Source organism: Acipenser ruthenus, chromosome 10 (assembly GCF_902713425.1).
Source record: "Acipenser ruthenus chromosome 10, fAciRut3.2 maternal haplotype, whole genome shotgun sequence".
Lineage (NCBI taxonomy): Eukaryota > Metazoa > Chordata > Actinopteri > Acipenseriformes > Acipenseridae > Acipenser > Acipenser ruthenus.
In genome coordinates, this window is record NC_081198.1 from 19,424,332 (window position 1) to 19,451,497 (window position 27,166).

The following is a 27,166-nucleotide window of genomic DNA, read 5'->3' on the forward strand; positions in this document are numbered from 1 at the left end:
GCATTAACCCCTTGATCTGAAACATTTTCATCATAACAGGCCTGATTGAGAATTTATTATTATTATTATTATTATTATTATTATTATTATTATTATTATTATTATTTGTTTATTTAGCAGACGCCTTTATCCAAGGCGACTTACAGAGACTAGGGTGTGTGAACTATGCATCAGCTGCAGAGTCACTTACAACAACATTGCTCAGGGTCACACAAAGCCTGGATTTGAACCGGGGACCTCCTGGTTACAAGCCCTTTTAACCTATAACCAATTTAAACAACCACAGCTGAGTGCCAGTCTTTCCCAACCCTCCCCCCACCCTTAAGATTGGATAGGAAAAAAAAATGTAACCATCATTTTTCACCTTGTTATTTAAACTGTATCACATCTGATGGGATTGCGACCCATCATTCATTGTATGTACTGTTAACACTGGCTTTCACAAACACAGTTGTACATAAAGCACTTTATTTAAAACACATTCTGTTTTTAAAACCCCACTGTTTTCTGGTTCCGCTCTAATGAGGGTATTTGTAGTTTACAATCTGATCGTGAAGAAGTCTTCAAGAAGCTGCCGCTTGCTTTTGTACACATTTTGGGTTATCAATAACTTTCGGGTAAATGTATTGTTGCAATTCAACTAACTGATTTAACTGCAACCTGAGTTAATATAAGGGTTTTTTTTTTATACTTTAAGGGCTAGTAAACATTAGTTAGTATGTTTTTGACTCTATTGGTATTTAATTGAATTGAACGTTAACTGTTTATGTACCGTTACAGATTTTAGGAGCGCCCTGATCGCAGTCAAACAAAAAACAAATTTGCCTTCAGGAGCATTGTCACAGTATTCTTAGTAAATGAACAGCTGTCTGCGAAAGTATATTACTGAGCCACAAATTAGAAAGAGAGCACACATATCTGTTTCTGTTCTGTAGAAGAAAATCAGACTCGACCAAGAAACACCGATCTAGCGGAAATGATGAATCCCATTGCAGTAATACAGTACATGCCTGTATGTTTTCAGCCAATCGGAGCATTTGTTTAACTGTTTTATAAAATTTCCATTATTTAAATTGCTAATTTTCATAACCCATTTCAAATGGCAACTTCATATTTTCAATGGCATGAAAACTGCTTTCTGTGCATTCTGTGATTCTCTGTCAAGTTACAGTCCATACTCAAGAAGCGTTACAGTTTTTAACCACTGGCCATATCTCAGATACAGACAACACTCTTTCAGTCTTTATATTTGGTACACAGCTGTATTTTATGATCCTCCCAATAATATTACCTTACGGATGTTCAGTAAAAATGAACCATTTTACTCCCATATTTCACCCTATCCAGTGCTACATATCGTATTGTGCAAATGAAGGCTTTGTGGATTGAGAAAATAAAAACAGAGACTCAGAACCCAATAAATCCAAGAAGTGCTTGGAAATTGAGTACCTGACCCAGTGCTCTCTCTGTAATTTAGCAAAAGCATAATGGCAGCAGCCGAGGCCTTGAAGCTGAAGTGCAGTAACAGCAGGGTGTGATTTGACAAGGGGGGGGGGGGAATTCCCTAGCTCTGTTTGTTTTTTTTTGTTTTTTGTTTTTTTTTAATAATTACTGGCTCTCACTTTTCATCCCCAAGTTTTCATCCCCAGCGGGGAAAATAGATTTTGCACTAAATGTCTTTCTTCTGGAAAATGCCATTTATAGAGATGATATTCATGCCCAAATACATTTACAGTATGCTTCATCTCCGTCGACCGTCTCTCTCGAGGACGACTGTCGAATGCAGACTGGTGACTTAACTCCCAAGGGGTGCAGGCCATCTGGGAGAAGTTCAGCACCCTGAAAGCGGACACTTTCGCCACGAAGGATTCCACCCTATGCCATCGGTGGTTCTCCATACTGGACCAGCAAGAGATAAGCCCTCCTTCAAACTGTTGCATGAAGTGGAACTGGTGTTCTATGGTGATCAAACAAAGAACTGGAGATTGATGGAACTGCGTTTTATCTGCTTCGGATCTAAAGCCAAAGGGAAGGTAGTCTCTAAACAGAGTGTCTCCAGATACACAGTTACAGCAGCGTATGAGTCTGCAGGTGTTCCGCCCCCCCTGAGAGAGTGACAGACCAGTCAACGAGGTCAGTGGCAAGGACCCTCTTTGAAGGGGTGACTATGAAGGAGATCTGCAATGTGGCAGTTTGGTTCATTGACAGAGCCCACACGCCACACGTTTGCAAGATTTTATAGACGGGACGTGGCCAGTGATGGCCAACCAGGGTTCAGCACAAGGGTTCTCAGTGCTGCAAAGCCCTATACCAAGTGAAGCATGGTGAAGAGGCTGACTAAGATCTAGCACCTCTCTCTTCTTGCATGGCCTGATTAGGACAAACTGACCTCGCTTTTATAAGCGACCCCCCCTGGGGACCTAAGGTTCCGTGTCTGAAGGAGAATGGTGGTTACTCACATAACCCAGGTTCTCCGAAGGGAACTGACATTCATCACAAAGTTCTGTTGCTGAGCTGTTTTTTTTTTTTTTACCAGGACAGCAAAAAAAGATTCCGAAGGCCAATATCAAAATGATGGCAGAGGGGGAGGGCTGACCATTTGATGGACTTGTTCTGGGAGGGCTCAGAAGAGCTTTGGTATAATAAATGCGTGACAGGGCGTGGTAACAAGGATAGTACCATTCGTGATGAATGTCGGTTCCCTTTGGAGAACATAGGTTACGTGAGTAACCAGCGTTATTCATCCTAGTGCTCATTTGTGATGAGTTTTAATGACTGGTTTCATGATGCGATGGAAACATGGTAAAATCTGTGGGGCATTAGAATACTATTTTATTAGTTTCCTGTGCAGAGTCTGTTTGGTTAAGGAGCTCCTTTGTGGTGAACTTGCCACTCCTTGTGAGACTGGGAGCCTCAGACCACCTGCAGGCCCCTTTTCCCCTGACAGCAGAGGCCCCCGAAGAACCAGAGTGTGGCGGGTTCCCCTGCACACAATCACCTGCCTCCTGCTCTCCATCCTTGCGTGTAATTGAGCTTGTCAAATACAAATGGTGTCTGCTACCCGCACCCCCTCTCTGGGGGCTGGCGCTGCAGTGGCACTGGGACTCCCTCTATCCGCAGTTAAAGCCACAGGTTGAATTACTGTCACATTTTTTAAATCAATCCATTCACAAAGATCAGGAGTGCTTTCAATTAAGAAACGTTTACTTTGGTGTTCTCTATCTGTTAAAATGTGCTGGTTTGTGGTGCTTGGCATGGGACATTTGTTGCCCAATTGCTTACTGGATCGATACATACCCTACGATAAAGGCTGCAAATCTTCAAGATACTACAAATGATTAAACGTTCTGATAAAAATGTAAATATCAAAACAAGATCCTGATGAAACAGTATGATTTCAGCGAAACATTTTATAAAATACTATGACATTAGGGTTATTTTTTCTTTTATAAACCTTTAGCCCTACCTATGATATACCTACTCATTACAGAATCAATAGAGCTGTGTTAAAGGCAGACTCTTTCTGTCTAAATAATCCATTCAAATTGTATTGAAATACACTGGGGTCTATTCAATTGATTTAACTGATGGATTTGAATACCATCATCCTTTAAATCACTAAATAGGACCATGTCTAGCATTTTACATATTTTTACAGACTGTTTAATTCAATTGAGTGGACATCACTGTTTTTATTGCACTCAGCCCCTATTTTAAAACAATGTAGCAGTGACCAGTAGTGTTTTTACTTCCAGCTCAAATTATGCTGTTGAGCCAGACCTAAAAAATATAATGAAACACTTTTTAATTTTTGTTTTTTACTTTGTCAATGTTCATAAAGCAATGAATTATTATTTATTTATTTATTTGTTTGTTTGTTTGTTTTTTGGGGGGGGGGGGAACCTTCTTTCATATTACCCAGAACACAACAATAAATCGGTGCAATCCACATATTCTTCAAAGATCAAAGGTTCATATATACCACGCTTGGGAGATATTGTCCATAGACATTTTCATTGTTATGCTGATTTATACTCAATTAGATTTATCTCTGAAACTGGGTGACGCCTCAGCTGAAAATATTCAGACTACCTGTCATGCTGAAAGAAAATGTTAATCTTAAACTCAGATAAAACAGAGGTAATGCTTTTGGGATCACAGAATCAACTAGATAAAATAAATCTGATTTTTACATTTGGTAGTTTCTCCTCCGAGTTGAAAGCTGAAATGAAGTGTTTGGGTTTCAGTTTTGATCCTGCTCTTGCATTCAAGCTTTCGCTGCAGGATGCTGAGAGATTGATGCATGCTTTTATAAAATTGAGGATTAATTATTGCAAGGCTCTTTTCTGTGGTATTTCAAGTTGTGTTTTATCTCAGTTGCAGCTTGTGCAAAATGCTACTGCCAGAGTTTTAACTAGAACAAAGAAATATGAACACATTACCCCTGTGTTAGCAGCCTAACGTTGGCTTCCTGTACACTTCAGGATTTATTTGAATGTCCTTCTTTTAACTTTTAAAGCTTTAAATGGCCTTGCTGACTTATATGTAAAAGATTTGCTGATCCCGTATGTCCCGAGTCGCTCTCTTAGATCACAGGACAAAGTTTTACTCAGTATTCCAGGATACAGGGAAAGAAGGCAGGTGGCAGAGCGTTCAGCTTTAGAAAGTTGTGGAATGATCTGCCACAATTTGTAAGGGATATACCATCTCTTGATGCTTTTAAAGTAAGATTAAAAACACATTAGCATATGTATTTTAAAGGGAAAATGTATCCTCTTATTTTATACTATTTTTTATACTAATTTTTATCGCTGCTTTTTAAAGTAAGAATTCAAATGATTTTTTATTATTTAATGTATGTAATTTTAAAGGGGTATTTTATCTTTTACTGTTTATCTAAATTGTTTTGTATATTATTAATTTGTTATTCCTTATCTGTAAAGATCTTTGAGGCGATTTATCATGAAAGGCGCCATATAAGAAATAAAGATTAATTAGAAACCAACAAATTACAAACCCAAACTGGAATACAGGCAGTACTCGGATATCCATTACCCAGATACGTCAGTCCTGTTTTACCGCCCTTGTATTAAGAATAAAATCAATCCCCATTTTATATGTAACAAATTAATATACTTACCCGTCACATGTGATTTCTGAGTCCGTCACCAGTTTTCTGATACAAAGCCCCTCTTTCCAATTTTACAATTTATTTGAATATCCGTCACAGCCTGCATGCCAAATCAATTTGTTTTTATTGTGCAGTTACACAGCGCTTCCTCCAGTTTCACCTGATGGAAATGCAGCCAAAACAAAGCAAACGAGACAAGCTACGGTATTTGTAACAGTTAATCATTAAACACTTTTAGATACTGTGATGTATTTTTTTTTTTTAATATGTGATCTTTAGTTGTTTTTGTGCATTTTTATTTGCAAGTAAACTGTGACATTAGGGCTTTAATCGAGCACTATATTCTGCAATTTTGAATACAGACTTTTTTTTAATCTTTTGGTTTTGCTAAATTGCATTACCTTTTTGTTTTATGCAGTTCTATGCATGGGTAACATGATTTGATTTCATTTTGCTGTTGGGTCGTTAATGGGGAATTTTACATACTGCTACAATACGTACCAGATTTAAAAGTATGTAATGTATAACATGTTGTCTTTTTTGGCAAGTGATATTTTCAGTATAATATCGTTCTGAATTAAAATACTACTTCTGTTGAAAATATAGTACTGTACCAACAAAACCAATACAGTACATCTAAATGGAAGCCTACTTATTGTAAAACAGTCTTTTCAGGTATGTATTTTTGATATTGTATCTTTTTTGTGTTCCCTGAAAAACTGACAAGGATTGGAACGGGCCAAAATGAAATAATCAGATATGCATCACACACTGTCACTGAAGTCAAAATGTTATAGGGTCGGATATGCGAGTGCTGACTGTAATAAAATACAGTAGTAAGATATTTTTGTACATGGTCCACAAGTCTTCAAAATGTGGAAAAAAGAAACATGTGAAAGTCTTGGTATTAGATTGATTTCTATAAAAGTATTTGTTTTTGAAAAACAATACAATAAAACAAAACTGAAATACAAACTGCCTTTTCTGATATAAAAAATTATCTGTGTCAAACTTGAAGATACTCCCAAAGCACCTGTACCACGGAATCGTGGCAGAACACTTAAACCTGGTCCAAAGTTTTGCTGCAGATTACTGTACCACCAAGGAAACGTGCAGAAGTTTCCAGTTTCTATAGGAGTATGATAACGCGACATCTAGAAGCAAAAGTACATCAACGGTGTTTAACAGTGTTTAATAATGATCAACTGATATATATATCCTGGAGTAACACATGGAGAAACTTTCAATGTGCTTCTCATCCAAAGAATACATATTTTTCCAAGACTAGTGTATTCTATAAAGTTGCTTCACTTAATCCCAAAGGTATCTGCAATAGCGTGCACACAAAACAAAACCTTTGTTGTAAGTTCTGTGTATTTATGAAAGGAAATGCTGCAGCACAACTCCGGGTAATAGAAAGAGAAAGTGAGATTGTGGCAGCGCTGCCGTCGCTTGTTTGTGGAATGAACTCCTTCTCCGCTTTCATAATTTGAAATAAAAGGTGAAAAACAATGTTTTGGGGTCGGCGATGCTGATGAAATGTTTATTTATTAGGTCTGGCTTTTAAAACAGACTTTTTAATGGTATGTTGAAAACACTTGTTGCTTAATTGATATAGCACTTAAACAAATTGACTGGATTTTGTGAAATATAAAGATATAAGCCCTAAGTAATAATATTTGGGGTAGCACTGCACTGGTTTTGTAAAAATCCTTTGCCTATATTTAAAGAGGAGGCGATTAGGTATGCAGGTATACCTAATTGGAGAGTGGGATTAAATGACAAAGTCCCATCGCTAGTGGCTCTGGGTTTACTAGGAAATGGAAACATTGGGGTAGAATTACACCTGACAGAGAGCTTGATCATTAAAATCACTTTAAAGGGAACATGATGCTCTAGAAGAAGGGGATTGATATTTCCTAGACCCCTTTACTTGGTTTGCAGTGTAGAAAGATTTGAATTTATACATTTATCAAATCAGGTTTTTATTAACCCTAACCCTTTACTTGGTCTGCAGTGTAAAAGATTTGAAATACATGTATTTTTCCAGTGTCTGATTGAAACAGCTTTCTGTCCTTAAGGAATAAGCAGAGGAGAACATCTTCTTCCTTACAAAGAGTTTCCTTTGCCGGCGTCCCTGTGTTTGCACTTGGTTACTAAAGTCAGGAGCCTTGTTATCATGCATGCTTGGGCTTGCTTTGATTTGGAGCAGCGCTTTGGAGTCGCTCATCCAGTAAATGATACATCATTATAATAACGGCTGTGCTCACCTGAGACCTACGAGACACTAACAGATGACATTTATACAGTTGCAGCAGCCGTGGGAGTAGCAGAGTGGAAAGAGCTGGTGCAATTGAAACATTCGCGATCAGCTGGCCACAAAATAATTTGGAAATATAGGCAGATTATTTATTTATTTATGTATGTATGTATGTATGTATGTATGTATGTATGTACAGCGGTTCAAAATGCTTTTTACGTTTCTTGTTTTACCCCACTCAGACCATTTCCTTACTAAATATCTTTTGTTTGACTAATCACCCCCTCACAAAGCAGATTTAAAAAAAGATGCCCCACAAGTACAGCATCACCTCAAATAGCAAGTAGCTTTAAATGTACTTTTAATAGCTTGTAGATAATATCCTTAAGGAATAGAAAGAAGACAAGTGTTGAATTGACAACAGAACTGGCAGAAGGCTCAGGTGTTGTTGTCCAACTTTTGACTTGTCTGTCCAAAGCACTTTTGACCATTGTTCCATTGTCCAATTTCTGTGTTCTTGTTCATATTTTAGCCTTTTAGTCTTGTTCCCCTTTCTTAACAGATTTTCTTACTGCAACACATATTTCAAGAGTGACCTTCGTACTGTTGATGGATGGACACCTGAGCCTTCTGCCAGTTCTGTTGTCAATTCAACGCTTGTCTTCTTTCTATTCCTTTAAGATATTATCTTCAAGTATTGCTCATCCTTGTTAGACAGCTTTTTGGGTTTTCCAGTCATGGGTTTGTCAGTTACAAATGATGTTTCTCTGTTTTTGTTGATTATGCTTCGGATACCACACCTTACAAATCGAGTGAAGCGAGCTATTCTCACCTAAACTAAGCTGTATTAATAACAAGTCAAAGTTGTTATAGTAGAAAAACAGTAGTGGAGGCTTTAATGAGTAAATTGTTGATGTTCATAATGCATCAGAGTTGAAAAATGCAACATGTCTTTTGCACAGCAGTGTATGTACCAGGAGTGAACAGCCTTCGCATTCCATTCAAATCATGTGATTATGTGACCCTTCAACTCTGTCAGCCCCACTTACTCAACAGGTACAATTTTACAGACAGAAAGAAAGTAGGCAGGGCTGGACGAGCTGAAAGGTCACTTTGTCACAAGCTTTAAAGTATTACAGAACACCTTGCAAAGTTTACAAGAAATGCATTACATTACTGTGACAGGACAGCGCTGTGGCCCAAGCTGTTACCGGAAGGAAGGAGACTCAGAGGCTGGAAAGCTGCAGTTTAAGCACTAGAGCGCACATTTATTAATGAAACGCAAATAAAACAGGAACAAACAAACCGGGCATAATGGCCAAAATAGAGTTTAAACACAAAATGCAACAGTAAGGACCACAGGTGCAAAACTTACAAAGGCAAAGCTGGGCAATGCCTTCCTTGGCTTTTCTCCTTACACCACCACCCAACAAAGGGTTTCTTCCTCCCTTTTTATATACATGTGGCCAGTCCCCAATTAGCACTCAATTACCTCATTTAGGAAGTGCCACGTCCCATCTGTGAGTGTTACAAACTGACATTCACACAAACCTATTTACACCGGCAGGGCTTCCACCCTGCCACACTTACCTTTGTTGTGTCCCATGTTTTCTGTATCGCAGCATTATATTTTTGAACATATTGGCGACTCTTTTTACATTTTTAATCCCACATAAACTGGGCAACCAATATATTTCTGAACAATATATTCTCTATATTTACATTTAGTGAAGAATGATAAGTATTGGAGCAACAGAACCCAGATAGATGGCAAACAATAAAAAATAGTAGATAAAATGACATTGTAAGCTACAAAATGGTTTTCTGCAGTGGTTACTTCCAGGACTGGTACCACATTTAAAGCAAGCTGCGTGGTGTACATCACATCCCCACCCCCCCCAAGCACCTGTTTGAAGGGGGTTAGGCAGCGTAGAGGGCTAATTCATGAACCTCTCGGGCCAAGTGAAATCAACTCCTACACTCCGGACATTAGAATTTCTTCAAGTTTTTCCTTTCCGAATTGAAATGTCCTTTATTGGATGAATTGTTTTATTTATTTATTTATTTTCTATAAACTGCACACAAGATGAAAATGCAGCCCCTTATTCTTTCGTTCTGGCTGATTTGATATCGCGCCAATCTCGATGTTATTCAAAAGGGAAGGTGGCAGTACAAGAAGAGTACACTGTAATTGGTTCAAATTGAAGTTTAAAGCTGTTTTTTTTAATGTCTGAAAGTGCAGCTCTGTTTCGTGTAATGAAATCCTGTCTGCTGCTGCTGCTGCCAGTGAAAACCACCTGACAATGTGTCTGTCACTGCACATTACCCAATAGCCAGGGCACATGACACCGCCTTTATTGCTCACAGCAATTTAAAAAAATACACACTGACACGGCTGAAACAGCACAAAATACACACAGAAGGGGACCGAAACAGAAGCGATTGTGTTTGTGAAAACAAAGCCCCGCATTTCAATTACAATTGCATCTTTTGCTACCATTCCAGTTGTATTGTTAAGCTGGAACTGGGGCTCAAACTCTATTTCCCTGATAGACAGGCAGGCAGGGCCTAAACAAAGGAAATGCACCAGCGTCCTTCACTAGCCATGCTGCACAATTCAATTATACTGTTAAAGGGAGCTGTTTTGTCAAGTAACATAGGAAAGCTTGTAGCCCTGTCTGATCTGTAGACTTCATTTAAAAAAGGTAAGTTAAATACATGTATCATCTACAGTAGTTATGAAACTTAGTGAGGACATTCTTCAGCTAGTTACCGAGAGTATCAGAATCTTGGCATGTATTCATGCTTCTGTTGGTAGATATGTATGTCACAATGACATTTTAACATGTATCTACTGAACTGCTTATCAAATTGTGGTGGATTTTGATAGACATTCTTCAAGGTTTTTGAGAGAGTCTGTACGTTCACTCATATCGTACTTACATTTCTAAATGTACATACTATGGATGTAGCTGATCTGCTTTTTAATAACACTGATGTCTCTATGATTGTATTTACAGTTACGGGGGCGGGGGGGAATGTATCCTACTGACCAGTCTTCTTTTGCATTGTCTTTATTGTAGCTGTCTGATAAAAAGGGGAAAGAACAGAAAGTTGGGTTTGGAGGACCAGTAGTCAGCTCTCTCTATCAAGAAGAGATGATCAGGTAATTCTCCAATACTCTTTATTTAATGTGTAACACTGCAGTACAGCATAAGCTCAATACGTGCATAAAACGCAGAATGAGTAATCATCTTTCTTACAATATCATTGATTATGTACTTGGATGTAAGCGATCAGGATTTGATAGCCCTGTTTCTGAAACAGAAGATACAAGCCCAACACTGTTTCTGTGCTTCCTTTAAAATGATATCAATCGCAGTAGACTCAAATCAGTTTGGTGATTTCATCATAATCTGTACACAATGTTTTTTTTATACATTTTTATACATTTTATACAAAAAGCACCATTAATTCTCTGAATTGGAAATCGAAAGACAAACTATAAATTTTTTCCACAATTCTGATATGAAGTTTGGTTTCTACAACTGCTACCAGCATTGTAATGGTGTGTTTCAGATCAATTCAGATTAGCAGGGTTTGGGTTAGTGCTTCAGATCAATTCAGATTAGCAGGGTTTGGGTTAGTGCTTCAGATTAGCAGGGTTTGGGTTAGTGCTTCAGATTAGCAGGGTCTGGGTTAGTGCTTCAGATCAATTCAGATTAGCAGGGTCTGGGTTAGTGCTTCAGATCAATTCAGATTAGCAGGGTCTGGGTTAGTGCTTCAGATCAATTCAGATTAGCAGGGTTTGGGTTAGTGCTTCAGATTAGCAGGGTTTGGGTTAGTGCTTCAGATCAATTCATATTAGCAGGGTTTGGGTTAGTGCTTCAGATCAATTCAAATTAGCAGGGTTTGGGTTAGTGGTTCAGATCAATTCAAATTAGCAGGGTTTGGGTTAGTGGTTCAGATCAATTCAAATTAGCGGGTTAGTGTTTCAGATCAATTCATATTAGCAGGGTTTGGGTTAGTGCTTCAGATCAATTCAAATTAGCAGGGTTTGGGTTAGTGGTTCAGATCAATTCAAATTAGCAGGGTTTGGGTTAGTGCTTCAGATCAATTCAAATTAGCAGGGTTTGGTTTAGTGTTTGAGATTAGCAGGGTTTGGGTTAGTGCTTCAGTTCAATTCAGATTAGCAGGGTTTTGGTTAGTGCTTCACATTAACAGGGTTTTGGTTAATGCTTCAGGTCAATTCAGATTAGCAGGGTTTGGGTTAGTGCTTCAGATCAATTCAGATTGGCAGGGTTGGGGTTAGTGCTTCAGATTAGCAGGGTCTGGGTTAGTGCTTCAGATCAATTCAGATTAGCAGGGTCTGGGTTAGTGCTTCAGATCAATTCAGATTAGCAGGGTCTGGGTTAGTGCTTCAGATCAATTCAAATTAGCAGGGTATGGGTTAGTGCTTCAGATCAATTCAAATTAGCAGGGTCTGGGTTATTGAGCCTCTACTGTATGTGGATGTTGTTTGGTTGTAAAAGGCTTAAAATAATATTTAGAACGGTGTAAAGTTGTAGTTCTATTGTGGCACAGTGTTTTACAGTGGCAGCCAAAAAGCTAAGCATTCTGCAACCAAGTAACAATAGAACATTCAAAGCGAATTCTGTAAAAACAACAGTATTTGTGCATAATGAGAAAATGCAAGAGCATGTTTCGCTTTTTAATGTCCAACTTTAACATTCACATCCTTATGAAGACACTGCTGAATGCTTTAATGACTTAGGAAGTGCAAGTGTAATGTATGTCCTGAGGACCAGCTGTTGAAATTGAGAACTTTCTTTAACCTAATGTATTACCAGATATCATATTTTAAAATGAAGATGCTAGAACACATTTGAAAGCTACACTAATAGAAGTGCAACTGGAATTATTTTGTTAGTTACAAATGCTTTAAGCATAGAGCTTGAAGAACCATCTGACAAATACATTTTGTTGACCAGCCACATATGAGAATGCATTGCAGATTTGAGAAAACGTGATTGGTTAAAACGGGCATCTAATCCATTTCCTGGAAGTCTACCCTACCCTGAAAGTGTTTTGCCTAAAACGACAGACAATTTAGAACAGAAAACATCTTAAATGAGTTGGTATTTTAATTACTTTTAAGGAGGGGGGGGGGGGGGGGGTTGTATGATGTTAAACTTCTATTGCAGTAGCAAATGTTCTCCCATAGCTAAAACTGATCTGCCCATTTACTAATTTGAAGCTAAAGGGTTTGTCCTAAGTGAAAGAATCTAAGTTTGTGTTTTAAAGATAATTGGTGCTCTTCTCCATTTAAATAATTAGATTTTACCGGGGTTTTGAAACCCAACTAATTATTAGACTGACTGCTTCACTGAATTTCAATTTGCCGTTGTATCACATTTTACTGTGAAATCTTAAGTTTGCAGTCATTAAAAAAAAAAAAAAAAAAAATCCCCGGACATCCATCTGTCACACGTTTCCATATAGCTCGCAAACCACTCTCCAGTTGTGATGAGACATGGGACTATCGTTTAGTATGAGTTATTGGGAGTATCAGATTGGAGGTGTGTCTGTCTACATCTATTTGTCTGTCACATTTTTACATGCATCTTCAGAATGCAACACATTTTCCCAGTCATTTTAACATGCTTTACCATCATACTAACATATCATTTGCTTACCTAACGATAGCAAGGTCTTAAATGCCACTTCTCCAATTTTCACTAAACTGTTCACTTCCATTTCTTATTCCATACTATTCTGTACATATTGTTGACAACTGCTGCCCTTTTCGTCTTCTTGATCGCGCTGGTTTTGAAGTTAGTTGTGGCAGGTGGTGGATGTTACAGATATACTTGTTTTAAAGGTGACCTCTAATATTTTTATTTATTGATGACATTTGGCAAGATAACACCAAGTTTTCAATGTGTAAAAAAATAAATAAATAATAATAATAATCTCAATTCAATTGGTATGTGGCATTGCACCTTTAAAGAGGGCAACAGATGACAAAGTAGCTTGTGACCTTCCCAGAATGCTATGCTGCCTGGCTGATGTCATGTCATTTATCAGTATATCGTTAATTCTGTCAGCTTGCTGCCCTCTTGAACCAGACGCGAGTCTCGCACACAAGCACTGTGATTGATGGCCTCCACAATTGATTAGTTGTTCTGGGACACAAATGAACTCCCATAGCAGGTAATAACTAGGGTCACTGCATATGATTTGGGGTACAAAGGATTTCCTCCAAATTAATAGGAAACTAGGTCTATGGTAATGGACACTGGGGGGGGGGGGCGTAAATAATATTTTGTTGTCTACAGGATAAATGTGTTGAGGTCATTGACACGCGATGTGATCTATAAGAAAAGCTGGTGGACAAAACAATTCCAGCTCTTACGGCATAATTCTTGTTCCTTTCGACGGTTTTTATGTTTTTCAAAATCCAGGTTTGATTTTCTGTATTTTTATACACCAGTGCATATAGTGAAGGCTCCCATACATACACATACATCATTCCTAGAATGGATCATTAAAAATAATTTGCCAAAGCTGTATTTGATTATTTAAGATATTTTGTTGGCAATCTGTGATGCAGTGCTCCACATTTTAAGCGGATTAGTTTCTGCTGTAAATAATGCAACAGACAAGTGAATTTTAATTTAGAGCAATTATTTTTCATTAGCAAACAGTCCATTGAAATCCGAAGCAGTCTTAGTGCCAAGATAGTGTTTGACAATCTGTATCATTAGTGTCCTTGTGTATGGTAGGTACCTCTGCATGCTCAGAATGGCAGATGACCAGGATCATTGGACAGCGTTGAAGTATTGATTTAAGTAACAATCCATTCCCAGTGTGCAAAACATTACATGGGATTCAATTAGCCATGTGCTTCTCCCAGAGCTGTATAAATCAGGTACTTTACAATAGAACTTGTGCAAATAACTTCCAGTAACTTGGTTTATTATACTGCTTAACAATATGTGAAGCACAGTGTGGGGTTAGTCATGCACCCAATCCTGGGTTTCACCGCTCCCTCGTTTAGGTATATTCTTAATAGTTTTGTCATTCAATTTATACATGTTATACCATTTTTTGGTTTATTTTTTATTTTTATGTATCATTTCAACAGTTCACTTTAAAGTCACTTTGGTTTGTTTGCAGGTTTGCTATCAAAACAAATACAGCTGGAAACAAAATTTTTACACTTTTACATTTTAAAGTCTTTTTCAAAACTCTTCAAAATGACTGCTCTAGTGCACTGACAGTGTGAGGATTACTGCCCATGTGGCAGACTAGGCACACTAAGAAATGTGTATAAGACGTTAAATCAATTAATTGGTATATTTTTTGTATTTGTGTGACACTATGTCTGGGTTTTTGTTTTGTTTCCCTTGCTTTTTTATTTCATTTTCTGGCACAGCCTAAAAGCTTCTTGTAAACCCAGTTTAAGAAAGCTGCACGATATCGGTAGTCGCACAAGGCCAAATTGGAACACTGACAAACATTTAAATATACGCATTTTAATATTGATTTAGCCATTTTACTACTACTTGTTAACCCAAATTGCCTGAAGGTAAGCGTGCCAAAATGGTGAGACTTCTTGTTATTTTTGCATGTAAACCAAGCTATTGTGTGTACAACACTTCCTTGTATTCACTGTAACTATAGAGGACTCGCTCAGTGTGCAGCGCTGCCTTGATTATTCACTGTAACTATAGAGGACTCGCTCGGTGTGCAGCGCTGCCTTGATTATTCACTGTAACTATAGAGGACTCGCTCGGTGTGCAGTGCTGCCTTGATTATTCACTGTAACTATAGAGGACTCGCTCGGTGTGCAGCGCTGCCTTGATTATTCACTGTAACTATAGAGGACTCGCTCGGTGTGCAGTGCTGCCTTGATTATTCACTGTAACTATAGAGGACTCGCTCGGTGTGCAGTGCTGCCTTGATTATTCACTGTAACTATAGAGGACTCGCTCGGTGTGCAGCGCTGCCTTGATTATTCACTATTCAATAATTCACAAATGTGGTTAATTCATGGTTAGGCCATGTTGACAGTACATTGCACATGACCTGTGTTTAAGTGTGTAAGGCCCCTTCACTAATTCACTGTTTTCAGTGCAAGTCAGATAGAGAAATAAAGAAGGAGCCACTTGGAGCAACATTCTCCCTCCCTCCCTAGTATATAAACCTCAACTCTGTCTCAGATTGTATTCATTCAAGAGTCTCCCTCCCTACCTAGTATAAAAACCTTAACTCTGTCTTGGATTGTATTTATTCAGAAGGCCTGTTAACTCACACTTAATGCACCCTGTAGTTATCGCTGAACTAATAAAGAGAAAGCTGTGCTCGCTTCAAGCCTGTCGGAGCCCACCCCCCTCCCTCCTCTTCTTCCCCAAACGAACTCGGTCTCTGGTCTTGATGATAGGGTCTCAAAGCAATTAAATGTTGCGTGTGGCAGGGGAGAGGGGAGACTGGCTTCGCTAAATGAGGTTTTCCTTCTGCTCCTGCCAGCTCGTGCCGCCAATGCGACAAGGTGATTAAAGCGGAAAAATAATTATAGATGAGGTGGAAGTGGATCCCAGTGGAGATGGCAACTCAAACAGTTACTGTTCCAGCCAGTTCCCTTTAGCACACTGCTCTCTCTGCTGCATCTTATTTACACCACACCTGTTTGGTCCTGTACCATGACAGGCAATCACCGTGTGGGTTTTCTGATTCAGTAGCGTGTGTGATACATTCAATTTGCTTTTCAAAGGCAGAATGCTAGCGGGCACTTGTTTTGGTGTGTTTATTTACATGTATGTTTGTTTTCTCATGTCATACACGTTGTGAGGGTCATCCTATTGGTGTAGCATCATATTCTATTCCACTTGCTTGTGCTTTTGAAGTTACAAATATATGTTAAATAGAGGGACATTAATGCATATTGGAAATATTATCACTGGCCCCTCTTCTTTTGGGCTGAAGAGTTTAGCTTGCTTAATTAAAAGGGGGCAGTGATGATGTTGATATCAGCAGTGTTGCTAATATTTATTATTATTATTATTATTATTATTATTATTATTATTATTATTATTATTATTATTATTATTATTTCAGTTCTCCATGCAAAACTTTAGTGCATACAAACCAGTAGTTGATCATTTTTATAGTTGTGTTTTCAAATTCAGGGATCAATGGGTTAAATATGAAAGGTAGCAACATTTCTGTAACACAGTTATCCCAGTGATAATTCCCAGTCTTGTGTTTTAAAATCACAAGCCAGTACATGTGTAGATTTTATGGTAGAACAAGTCTGACCTTCTCACATGCAGGAACAGCTTGTACAGTGCGTATGTCACACTTAGTTTGAAATCTATCTCTAGAGGACCGTCTCTGTTTGCCTGTATGTTATATATTTCTACATGTGCACACAATACATCTCATGTTGATCTTCCTCCTTCATGATAGTGATTGCTCTAGTTTTATATTTGCTGCTGTGGCTGAGGGTATGTCACTGACATTATGGGCTATAGTCAGATAATTGTAACTCTGAATATGTATTGTAATACTGGTTTGAAGTCTGCTATTCATTAATGGTTTCTGTTAAGAGTTCTGAAGTGTAATTGTTTTGAACAATTAGTTGGAAAGCCTGTTTCAAATGAGTTGTGCCCATGTGTCTTATTTTAATACATGGATCAACATTTCTATTGTGTTCTTTGAGGGGGAGGGGGGAAATACTGTGTTTCGCTCAAAATCATACTAAAAGTGTTCATTCCTGGTGGAGAAAAATGTGCTGTCAAGTTTAAGTAGCATTCACCTAGCTAGAAATGCCATTCCGCATAGGCCTACAAGCAAGATGGCAACCATTTAGAGGGACTAGTATAAATGATTACCAATAAAAACTTATTCAATTCCTTGATGACAAAAAAAAATGAATAATAATGATAAAAACACAGTTTCTATTTACAGGGGTGGGTCATTTTGTTGCTGATATACATTCTGCAAATGATACAATGACCCTCGTAGTGTTCTATACTGTACATACATGAGCTCTCTGAGTATCTGTCCTAATAATGAAGCTGCTGTGTGTACTCCACTCTGAGCATCTCTCATTTACTCTTTACACAGGAGAACTCCCCCTCTGCCCGGCTCCTTTCTGCACACTTGTCATATTTTGTCTTTTGTTCCCTGCCTTTCTTAAAGGGAAGAAGACAAGAATATATTTGATTACTGCCGAGAGAACAACATCGAGCACGTCACCAGTGCCATCCATTCCAAGACGGTGGACGTGAATCTGAAGGATGAAGAGGTAGGCTTTGCACCGCAGGATTGGAAAGTATTGTATAGTTTGGTTTACTGTGTTTCTCATGGCTGTAGGATTGGAAAGCATTGTATAGTTTGGTTGACTGTGTTTCCTCTCTCAGACTGCAGTTTTGCTTCTGCATTAAGCAGTATGCCTGTATTACATTATCAGCTGGGTTCTTTCACGGGACCTCTTAAAGATGACCCAAAGTGTAGCATTACAGTTTTTGCAAAGAATGATCGCAAACAAATTACCATAAGTAAATGAAAAATCGAATTCACCTTTACCATAATGTGTGTGTGTGTGTGTGTGTGTGTGTGTGTGTGTGTGTGTGTGTGTGTGTGTGTGTGTGTGTGTGTGTTTCATATTTAAAAAAAAAAAAAAAATTGGGACCTATGAAATTGTCAATATATATATTAGGTACGATATACTGGAATTATGTACTTTGACATTTACCATTTCCTAATATTTAATATAAATAATGTTTCGTTTCTCAAAGCCACAATTACAATTTTATATATATATATATATATATATATATATATATATATATATATATATATATATATATATATATATATATATATATATATATATAAATAATATATATATTGAAATTTATAGTAACTGTCTGAATAATTTTCAATGTCACTTTGTTTTAAAAGAAAATTCAGCAGAAAGCTTACATCTTCCACTACACAGCTTATTGCAATGTGGAAATAATCTTACCAACAGGGGGCAGTAGTCGGCTTTTAACTGTTCCATGTTGACTTCCAGGCTAATGCATGACCAACCCAGCATCTAAACTGCAGACTTAATATTGAGGGATGCTGCTATTTGCCATTACATATCAAGACCATCTTATATTCTATTTATTTGTAACCAGACTTTGTCTTTGAACTTTATTAAGCCATTAGAAGGTGATCAAGTTTTACTTAGAGGATTTTAACTAAAAAGTATGAATACTGTACATTTTAAACTTATCCACCTTAATGACTTGAGCCCTTTCACACTGGCATGCTCTACCCGGGTCAGAACCTGGTGTAATGCGAGTCTGGTTTGATAAAGCAGGGTGGACCTGGGTGACAGACGCTCCCATCCAAGCTTCTCTGGATTGAACTGGCAGCCCAAATGTTGATTAGAGCAAATGTTTCTTCATCCCTGCTGCAGTCTGGCTCATGCTGTGTCTCAATCAACAGAAATGTGGCTAAACAGAATAAACAGAAATGTTCCTTGCGGAAGTGAAACCTTCACGCAGGCGTGGCTGTTTGTTATTTCGTCGGCTCATGAACGGCCATCATGCATTTTGTCTCTCTCAGCCCGGTTCAAGGCATGTCGACCCACATCCTGAGGTGGGTCGCTGGGACCTAGGTCAACCCGGGTACGAGCCAGGTACGTGGTTTCACACTACGCGGGATTGTGAACCGGGTAGCCAGAACCTGGGTCCGCACCTGGGTAGGAATGCCCATGTGAAATGGGCTTTTCAAATAAAAATGATCTCTTTGGACATTTCTTACTGTTTCCAAATACTTAGTTTAAATCTGAAAAAAATGATGCTGGTGGATTCCTCACTTACCCTCGGACTACTTTCAGACTACAGTAAAAATGCAATCCGAGTATCATGCTATGCACAGCAATGCCGAGTGTGTGTGTGTGTGTGTGTGTAATATCTTACAAACTCTATTGTATTGGACAGTCTTGAGCAAAGAAAAAAAAATAGGTATGTATTAAAATGACAAACGTCTTCCATGTAAGTCTGATTATACTGCACATCCGTATTTGGGTCTTCAAAAGTGCTTTACTGAAGGCAAAAAGGTAGCAAATCTATAGTTCTAAATCTAACATGGTAACCCTCCCATTTTTTTTTTCGCAGTTACAAAAATAAATCTCTTCAAAGATTGAGGTCCTTTTTTAATGGGGGTAATTACCCCTAATGTAGCACAGGTTTAAACTTGCACAGAGAGTTGAGTCAGGCTTTAAAAAAAAAAAAAGTGCAACACTGTCTGTCACAAAAGGAGGACTAATGCTAATTTGTAAGAATGCAAACCGCAAGGATTTTACAAAGTGCTCTTTTCAGTTAAGCCAATTTCCCTGACAGAGTTTAAATAGCGGGTTTAAAAAAGAAGAACCTGTTCTTTTATGAAGAGACCTGTGTTTCTTTTTCTACCCAGTAATAACTCTCAGGGTGTCATAGTTTCCTTGTTAGCTAATCCCTTGTAGTGCTTGTATAGAAGCAGGCCTTTACAGGTTCAATGTAGGAGCATTCCAGAGGAAGAGATTTCCAGTTTTGTTTGATTTGAGCTGATGTATAGATCGCTGCGTATCTAAGCGCAATCTCAGTATGAACACACTCTTATTATCTCAGTATTTGCAAATTCTTCTGAATGTATTAAAGTTGCTGTGGTTGTCCTCATGTGCTCTTTGCTGTAATATATTTTTATAATATCCTCCACTATAACGACTATTTTGTTAAAGTAAATAATAGTTGAATATGTCGACTAGTTGCCACTTAAATATATTGTCATGTATTTGAGAATATCTGGTGCTCTTTGTGAAATGTACTGTTTCGTAGCACTTTCCTGTTTGTGTACTATATTTAGGATTCTGTTTGGTTTTTATTTCATTTTTCTGTGCTTATTTTTAACTATTTTCGAGTTGTTTTTTTTCTGTCACAATATGTATAGTAACTTGACAGTACTTGCACACTTAAGTTGTACTTTCTTTCCTTTGCTGTCTTCCACAACATAATCCTTATGGTCACAGGCACATTCTTCTGGGGTTTTTGTGTGTCTGGGCATTGTTTTACATTTCGCTACAAATTGCAATTCTGTATCTACATGACAGCTAATTAGAGCGTGGGGTTTTTGTCATCTACAATCAAATGCAGTGTCAAAGTTTACGTAGGAGGAATAATGAAAATTATATTTCACCAACAATCCCCACACTAAACATTCCCTTCAGTTCTAAATCAGGGTGTGGTGTTCCAGATATCGATGATGTGGATCTAATAATAATAGCTGGATTGACATGTGCAATCTGTGCCAAGGCTCATGGCCCCAGACAACACAGAGCAACTCAGCCTGTCATCACGCCATTACACAGTCCACATCTCAAGGCTCCGAGTTCCACGTTGATATGCATCGTTTATTTTGCAAAAGCACAGTTCTATTCGGAAGTTAACTTTGTGGCACAGTCATGAAGCTCAGAAATAAATACATGAGTTTGCCCAGCTATCTTTTCTGATATCTGTCTTGAGATAGTTCATCCATAATAGGAGGCTGTGTGGTCCAGTGGTTAAAGAAATGGGCCTTGTAACCAGGAGGTCCCCGATTCAAATCCCACCTCAGCCACTGACTCATTGTGTGACCCTCCTTGTGCTCCGTCTTTCGGGTGAGACGTATTTGTAAGTGACTCTGCAGCTGATGCGTAGTTCACACACCCTAGTCTCTATAAGTCGCCTTAGATAAAGGCATCTGCTAAATAAACAAATAATAATAATAATAATAATAACTTTAAACACTCAATCAGAAGATGCGCAGTAGTAATAGAATTGTTTTTTGTCTTTTGTGTTTCTCCATCTATCTTTTTTATCTATGTACCTAATCTATTTATTGAGATTAAAAAAAAAATGTGAATGCCTCTTGTGTTTTTTTTTTTTTAAATATAAAAATTTTCAATTCAATGATAGAAGTCTTTTTAATAAAAAAAAATAAAAATCCCTCTTGTGCCAGCTTTCATTTAAAAAGTATTTTTTTATCGTCTTAAAGGGGCCATCAGCCCTCCCAAGGTCGTTACAATATAAACACGCATTTTGATGTGTACACTTAAACATATTTAGGTCGTTATGGGCCCCTTCCAAGTGTGGGCCTGGCGCCATTATAAACCCGGCCCTGTGTGTGTGTGTGTCGGTACAGAAGCTGTATGAAACTCACAGTTCTCCAGCTGCAGGTCTGGTTTCTGAATTGACCTACAGTAGTGCAGCTGTCTTGTGATTCGGGCCCGTTGGACACTTTCCTACACAATTCAAGATACCGGCTTCATAATTCTCTACACAGACAGTATACTTTGGGTTATTGACTTTTGGTACAAAGCTGAATTCTGTGTTTTATCCCCAGTGGTGGGGAGTAAATGAACCTTTTTCACTACCACATTGTTTTGACCTCTTTCCATATCAGTGGTACAGACTACATGGATTGTCCTCACATGTGCCATGCAGAAGTATTCTATGATTCTCTCAGTGAAGTTCCATTGTAGGCCCTGATAGTTGTTTCACTGGCATATTCTTTTAATCTCTGGATATATCTATGAGACAGCTCACATACTTTTTACATACTTTCTGTTTGCTGTTTACAAGGCATTCTATTACAGTCGCAAGTCACCTTGCATTATGTCCCACGGGATGCTTTGTTTTTGTTCACAAAACTGCCAATTCTAGTTATCTGTAGAATTCCCTTTATTTAAACATATAAAAAGATGCTTACTAACTTCTGTATCAGTCTTTCCTAATCCTTATTGATATACTGTGGCACAAACATGATTCAGACAGTTATCATGAAGAGTTATTACACAATTGACCAAAGTGTAAAATGTTGAACAAAGTTCCCAGTAAAGCAACATTTTGTTAATATTGAAGACCAAGCTTGTCATACAGTTTCCCTATTTGACAGGTGTTGTGAAATTGGATTCTGTTAATGTTGTGTTTCCCTTGTCTTGCAGGGGAGAGCATTGTTGCATTGGGCCTGTGATCGAGGGCACAAAGACCTGGTGTCTGTGCTTCTTCAAAACAAAGCCAACATCAACAGCCAGGTAAACCGCAGGGTTAGAAGAACAGGTGGGGGGGGAGTGCTTTACGTGATATGGTACTACTAGCACAGTACTTCCATCAGTCTTACCTGCCATGCATGTCTAATCACGATATAGGTCTCAGATGTGCAGTTTAGAAAAAAACACAGGGTACCCATGACATCTGGTACTACACTAAGTAAAGTGAAGTTCCCAGTTTGCTTGCCAGGAAGTGTGTTACACTTGCACTTCCTAGGGCATTCATGGTCAAGCACCTTACTGCCTACAAAGCATGCTGTCAGTGGGGGAAGCAGCTGGGTGATTACTGACAGGAGAAAAGACCTAAGGGGTGGGGATCATTTCGCTCTCCATGTGAAATGAGGATTAAAGTGTACGACAGTCTAAAAGCAAGGTCTGCAAATAGATTTATTTAAACTAGTGCCAGATATAATTATTTTAAGCAATGCATTTGGTTACACACAGATTTATTTCAAAGCTACACATTTGAGACTTGTATAGTGAACGGATGTGTGTGGTGTGAAACATTAGGGAATAGTTTTGTTTGCTACAATCACTGCTGTAAAACAAAAGGACAGTTTCTCTCTATTGCAATTTGGTGTTATCACAGCCAAAGAAGGTGGACAGGTCATGTTGTGCTTGTTTTGAATCTCAGATATGACTCTTATGTTGGGATTACAGTAAGGCATCCTGAACTGTAGAGGAGAGACAAACAAGGTGTTCTCACAGAGCTATTGAAAGAAGTGACAGGAGTGTAATCTCATTCGCTAAACCCCTTACTAGAAGAGGTATTGCAAATCTGTGTGGGTGGGATTTGATAACCTGGGAGGGGGGGTGGGGTACATGTAGAGATACATGTAGGTGGGATATTGGGGAAAGGAAAAGCGTATAGCCAGAAAAGTGTTAAGAATTGTTTGGTTTTTTTAAACGTATTGTGAAGTCAGAAAGATAAGAACTAAAATCATCTAATCAGATCTCATGAACAGTTGTTCCACAAAAACAAAATATTCCACAATTTGTCCCTTACGTACTAATAGGGCAAAACTTCTGCTTTCGGAAAACTGAAAAAAACATTGAACTTACATAAAAAATCACTGGCAATTAAATTTTTGCCCATTTTACAGGTCTGTATGGTGCAATGCAGTTTTGCCCTTTTTGCATTTGTAGTCAGTTTTATTTTGTCTTTCTTTGTGCTGCCAAAATGGCGAAACTGCAATGTCATAATTTAAAAAAGAGACTAAGGTTAATGATCACAGTGGAGTCTCCTGGTCTGTAAAGGATTGTTTCTGTGCTCCTGAAAACAATCTTACTTCAGCATTCCTCTGATTCTTATATCTTTGTAATGTTAATATTAAAAGTAAAGAAAAATTGCAGCAGCACAATATCTTTTTGAAAACATGGCAATACAACTAAACAATTCTTTATTGCAAAGTGTGTATAACAAGTAACAGATTCCTGTTTTAAAGACATTGATTCACAGATTCTAGCATTTTTTTTTTTTTAAAGCAGATTGCAAAATTAAACTGTACTGTGATGACTACAATTTGTTTAAACCAACTTCTAAAAATTACTTTTAAAAATGCCAGAAATAAAATCTGATTTATTTTGCAAGCTCGTGCAATTCAGTAATTCTCATTTTGATGCAGACACTGACCATTTGAGAGCCCTGTAGAAGTTCTGGAAAACTATGGGGATTTCCAGAACACTTGTAGATTGTCATACTTGAAGACTATTTTTCCAGGGCAGTCTTTGACATAGCGAAGCCATTTGATTTTCATCCAGGATACAATATTCCCATCAGTATCTTTTATTGTTGCTTATCAAATGATTTGCAACTTTCTTCCAGTCACGCTACGCCATTCATATGGATGGTGTATTTCAATTTGTTAGCTGCATTTTCTATTGCAGAATGCATGCTGTCACCTTCTATCTGTATATAAGGATTTGTTACAGCATTGCAGTAAAGAATTTGATTTTGGTTTTGGCCACTGCAGGAATCACTGAACATGCTCAATTCTGTGACTTCATCTGGCAAAACATTAGTAATATATTCATAAAGACAACTGCTAATTTCACATGCTTCTCTCTCAGCTTCCTCTTCTTGCCTCATGTAACACTGTCCCTCAGATGCCACCTGTATTATACACAGTTTAATCTTCTCTTATAGAAGAGAAGGCTGACATTATTATGAGGCACATGGTGCACTTGTTGCATCGTTTTTTGCTTTCTCCTTGTACGTTGCCTTTTCTGCTGTTGCGTTTTCTTTGCATCGCAGGTGGAATTCATATTCATCTTGTATATTTTCATGCAATATTGTGCTCAATCTTTCCGACCAGTTGCAGAGCTCAGATTGATCTTTCTTTGGCATGACAAATGTAAGGTTGTACTCTGAAACTCTTCTTCTGCATTCAGAATTTCACAGGTTCCTCTCTTCTGTCAGTTACACATGTTTCCTTGTATAGCCTGTACATTTTATCAAGAGAGAAGTCTGAAGACAAATGCTGTATAGTTGTCTTCATTTGGCAATAATGTGATGGCATTGTTGCAAAACCATCAGTGTGATTCTTCACTTCTGTTTTACTTGCACCAGGTAGTTCGTTGAGCCTTAATTCCTGTTTACCTCTTTTGTCTTATTTAACTCCAACCAGCTTTCTTTTTCTCCAGCACATTTCTTAGTTTTTTTCTGAAATTGTCTTGACAAAGTCTTCCGCACACAGACACAATTTCCCCCTTGCTGGTAAAGCTAAGCAAAGGTATATTTTCTTATAATCACAGTAGTTCTTTTCTTTTGTTGTTGACATGCCTTGCAATTAAATCTCTGATGCTGATAATCCCCTAACTTCCAGCAATCATGAAAAATGGTCTCCCTGTCCTGCTCAATAAAGTTTTCCATGCATCTGTTATTGTTTGTGTGCCAATGCAATGTAAAAAGGTGCAGTGCAAAGCACACACAGCTCATAAATTTCATGAAATTATCATTGCACCAGCTTTTGACAGCACCCCTGTACGTCAAGCCAGCGGGGGGGGGGGGGCAGCAGCACCCCTAGCTCCCACGCCTCTGGTTCCAAGGTTGGCATGTTGTCTGCTCTGTGTGTGTGTGTGTGTGTGTGTGTCCTAATACCTTTTCTCCACCTCCTGCTTTCCTCCCCAAGTCACTTTCTCACACCCTGTAATTTGTAAGATTAGGGGTATGAATGTCATTGTGGCCAGTGGAAGTCCTCATTGATTATCTGCTCTGAATTAGTCATCCATGCTGCCTGGGATTATCATTGTCAGTGTTCAGGATACTAAACAAACCTATTCGCATGTCTGGAATTTTAGACGTTAAAGCCTCTTGTTTCCAGTTGGACTTAATGTGAGATAACAAAAAGGAAGAGTACACTTCGCACAATAGAAGGGCACCTCAAATCCCATTTACCTAATCATTGCAGGTACAGATAAACTGTTTTAGTTTTGGTTTAACTGCTTTGTTACCCCTATGGTATTTTTCTCACAGACACATGAATACTGCTGCCGTGCAGTTAAAAGTATTCCATTGATGGCTCCCGAGTGGCGCATCCAGTAAAAGCACTCACTAGAGTGCAGGATGCGCTCTACAGCCTGGACGTCACCGGTTCGAGTCTAGGCTATTCCACAGCCGACCGTGGACGGGAGCTCACAGGGGGCGGCGCTCAATTGGCCGAGCGTCGTCCGGGGGAGGGAGGGTTAGGTCGGCCAGGGTGTCTTCGGCTCACCGCGCACCAGCGACCCCTGTAGTCTGGCCGGGCGCCTGCGGGCTTGCCTGTAAGCTGCCCAGAGCTGCGTTGTCCTCCGACGCTGTAGCTCTGAGGCGGCTGCACGGTGAGTCTGCAGAGTGTAAAGAAGCGGGCAGCTGACGGCACACGCTTCAGAGGACAGCGTGTGTTCATCTTCGCCCCTCCCGAGTCAGCACAGGGGTGGTAGCGGTGAGCTGAGCCTAAAAATAATTGGGCATTTCAAAATTGGGGAGAAAATAATAAAAACTAATTGGCAACGACTAAATTAAAAAAAAAAAAAAAAGTATTCCATTGACGGTGGGAGTGTTAGTTTCCATTTCATTTGCTAAATGTTTCTATTTTAGGATTAAGCCCGTTTAAACTGTAACATATTGAGAATGTTTGTAACCAATCAGAAAACCCTTCACCACTAGTTTCTAAACTACTGCCTGCATATTTCTGTTAACGGTTAAACATTCAGTAATTATTCATCTCAATTAATGTGTTAAGATGTAAATACAACTGTCAGGTGGTACAAGTTGTGAGTTCAGTTTAGTTTAGTTTCTCACTCGTGTGCTTACACTTCAACCAAATGACCGTCACTACTGACACTGACACTAGCTTTGAAATTCTTACTCTGATTGGCTGTAAAGGTAACAGGGCTAACCAGAGATTGGATAATGTTTTGTTATGTGGATTCTTCTCGTGTACGGTTGCCAAGTAAATGAAGACATGGTGTCCTGGGGGATGTGATTTTTATTGGTGCTACTGCTTTCCCCAGGACCCGGCGGCAGCGGCTGACGTTTTTTTTTATTTATTTATTCTGTTCTGTGTTGTACACTCATTGTCTCCTGCGGTTGACCATGCGTTCTGTTCTGTGTTGTACGCTTGTGCAGGGGTGCAAATTTGACACTATGGCGCTAGATTCTTGCGCC

General features: G+C 38.6%; 1 protein-coding gene across 1 annotated transcript in view; it reads left to right on the forward strand.

The window, feature by feature from the left end:
* The window catches only part of acbd6 (acyl-CoA binding domain containing 6), an 85,750-nt gene that overhangs the window by 7,437 nt on the left and 51,147 nt on the right, over nucleotides 1–27,166 (forward strand). Inside the window, exons 4-6 of the mRNA XM_034022730.3 lie at nucleotides 10,475–10,557; nucleotides 17,598–17,703; nucleotides 22,414–22,503. Of these exons, the coding sequence (XP_033878621.2) occupies nucleotides 10,475–10,557; nucleotides 17,598–17,703; nucleotides 22,414–22,503 (279 nt within the window). The remainder of the gene's footprint in view (nucleotides 1–10,474; nucleotides 10,558–17,597; nucleotides 17,704–22,413; nucleotides 22,504–27,166) is intronic.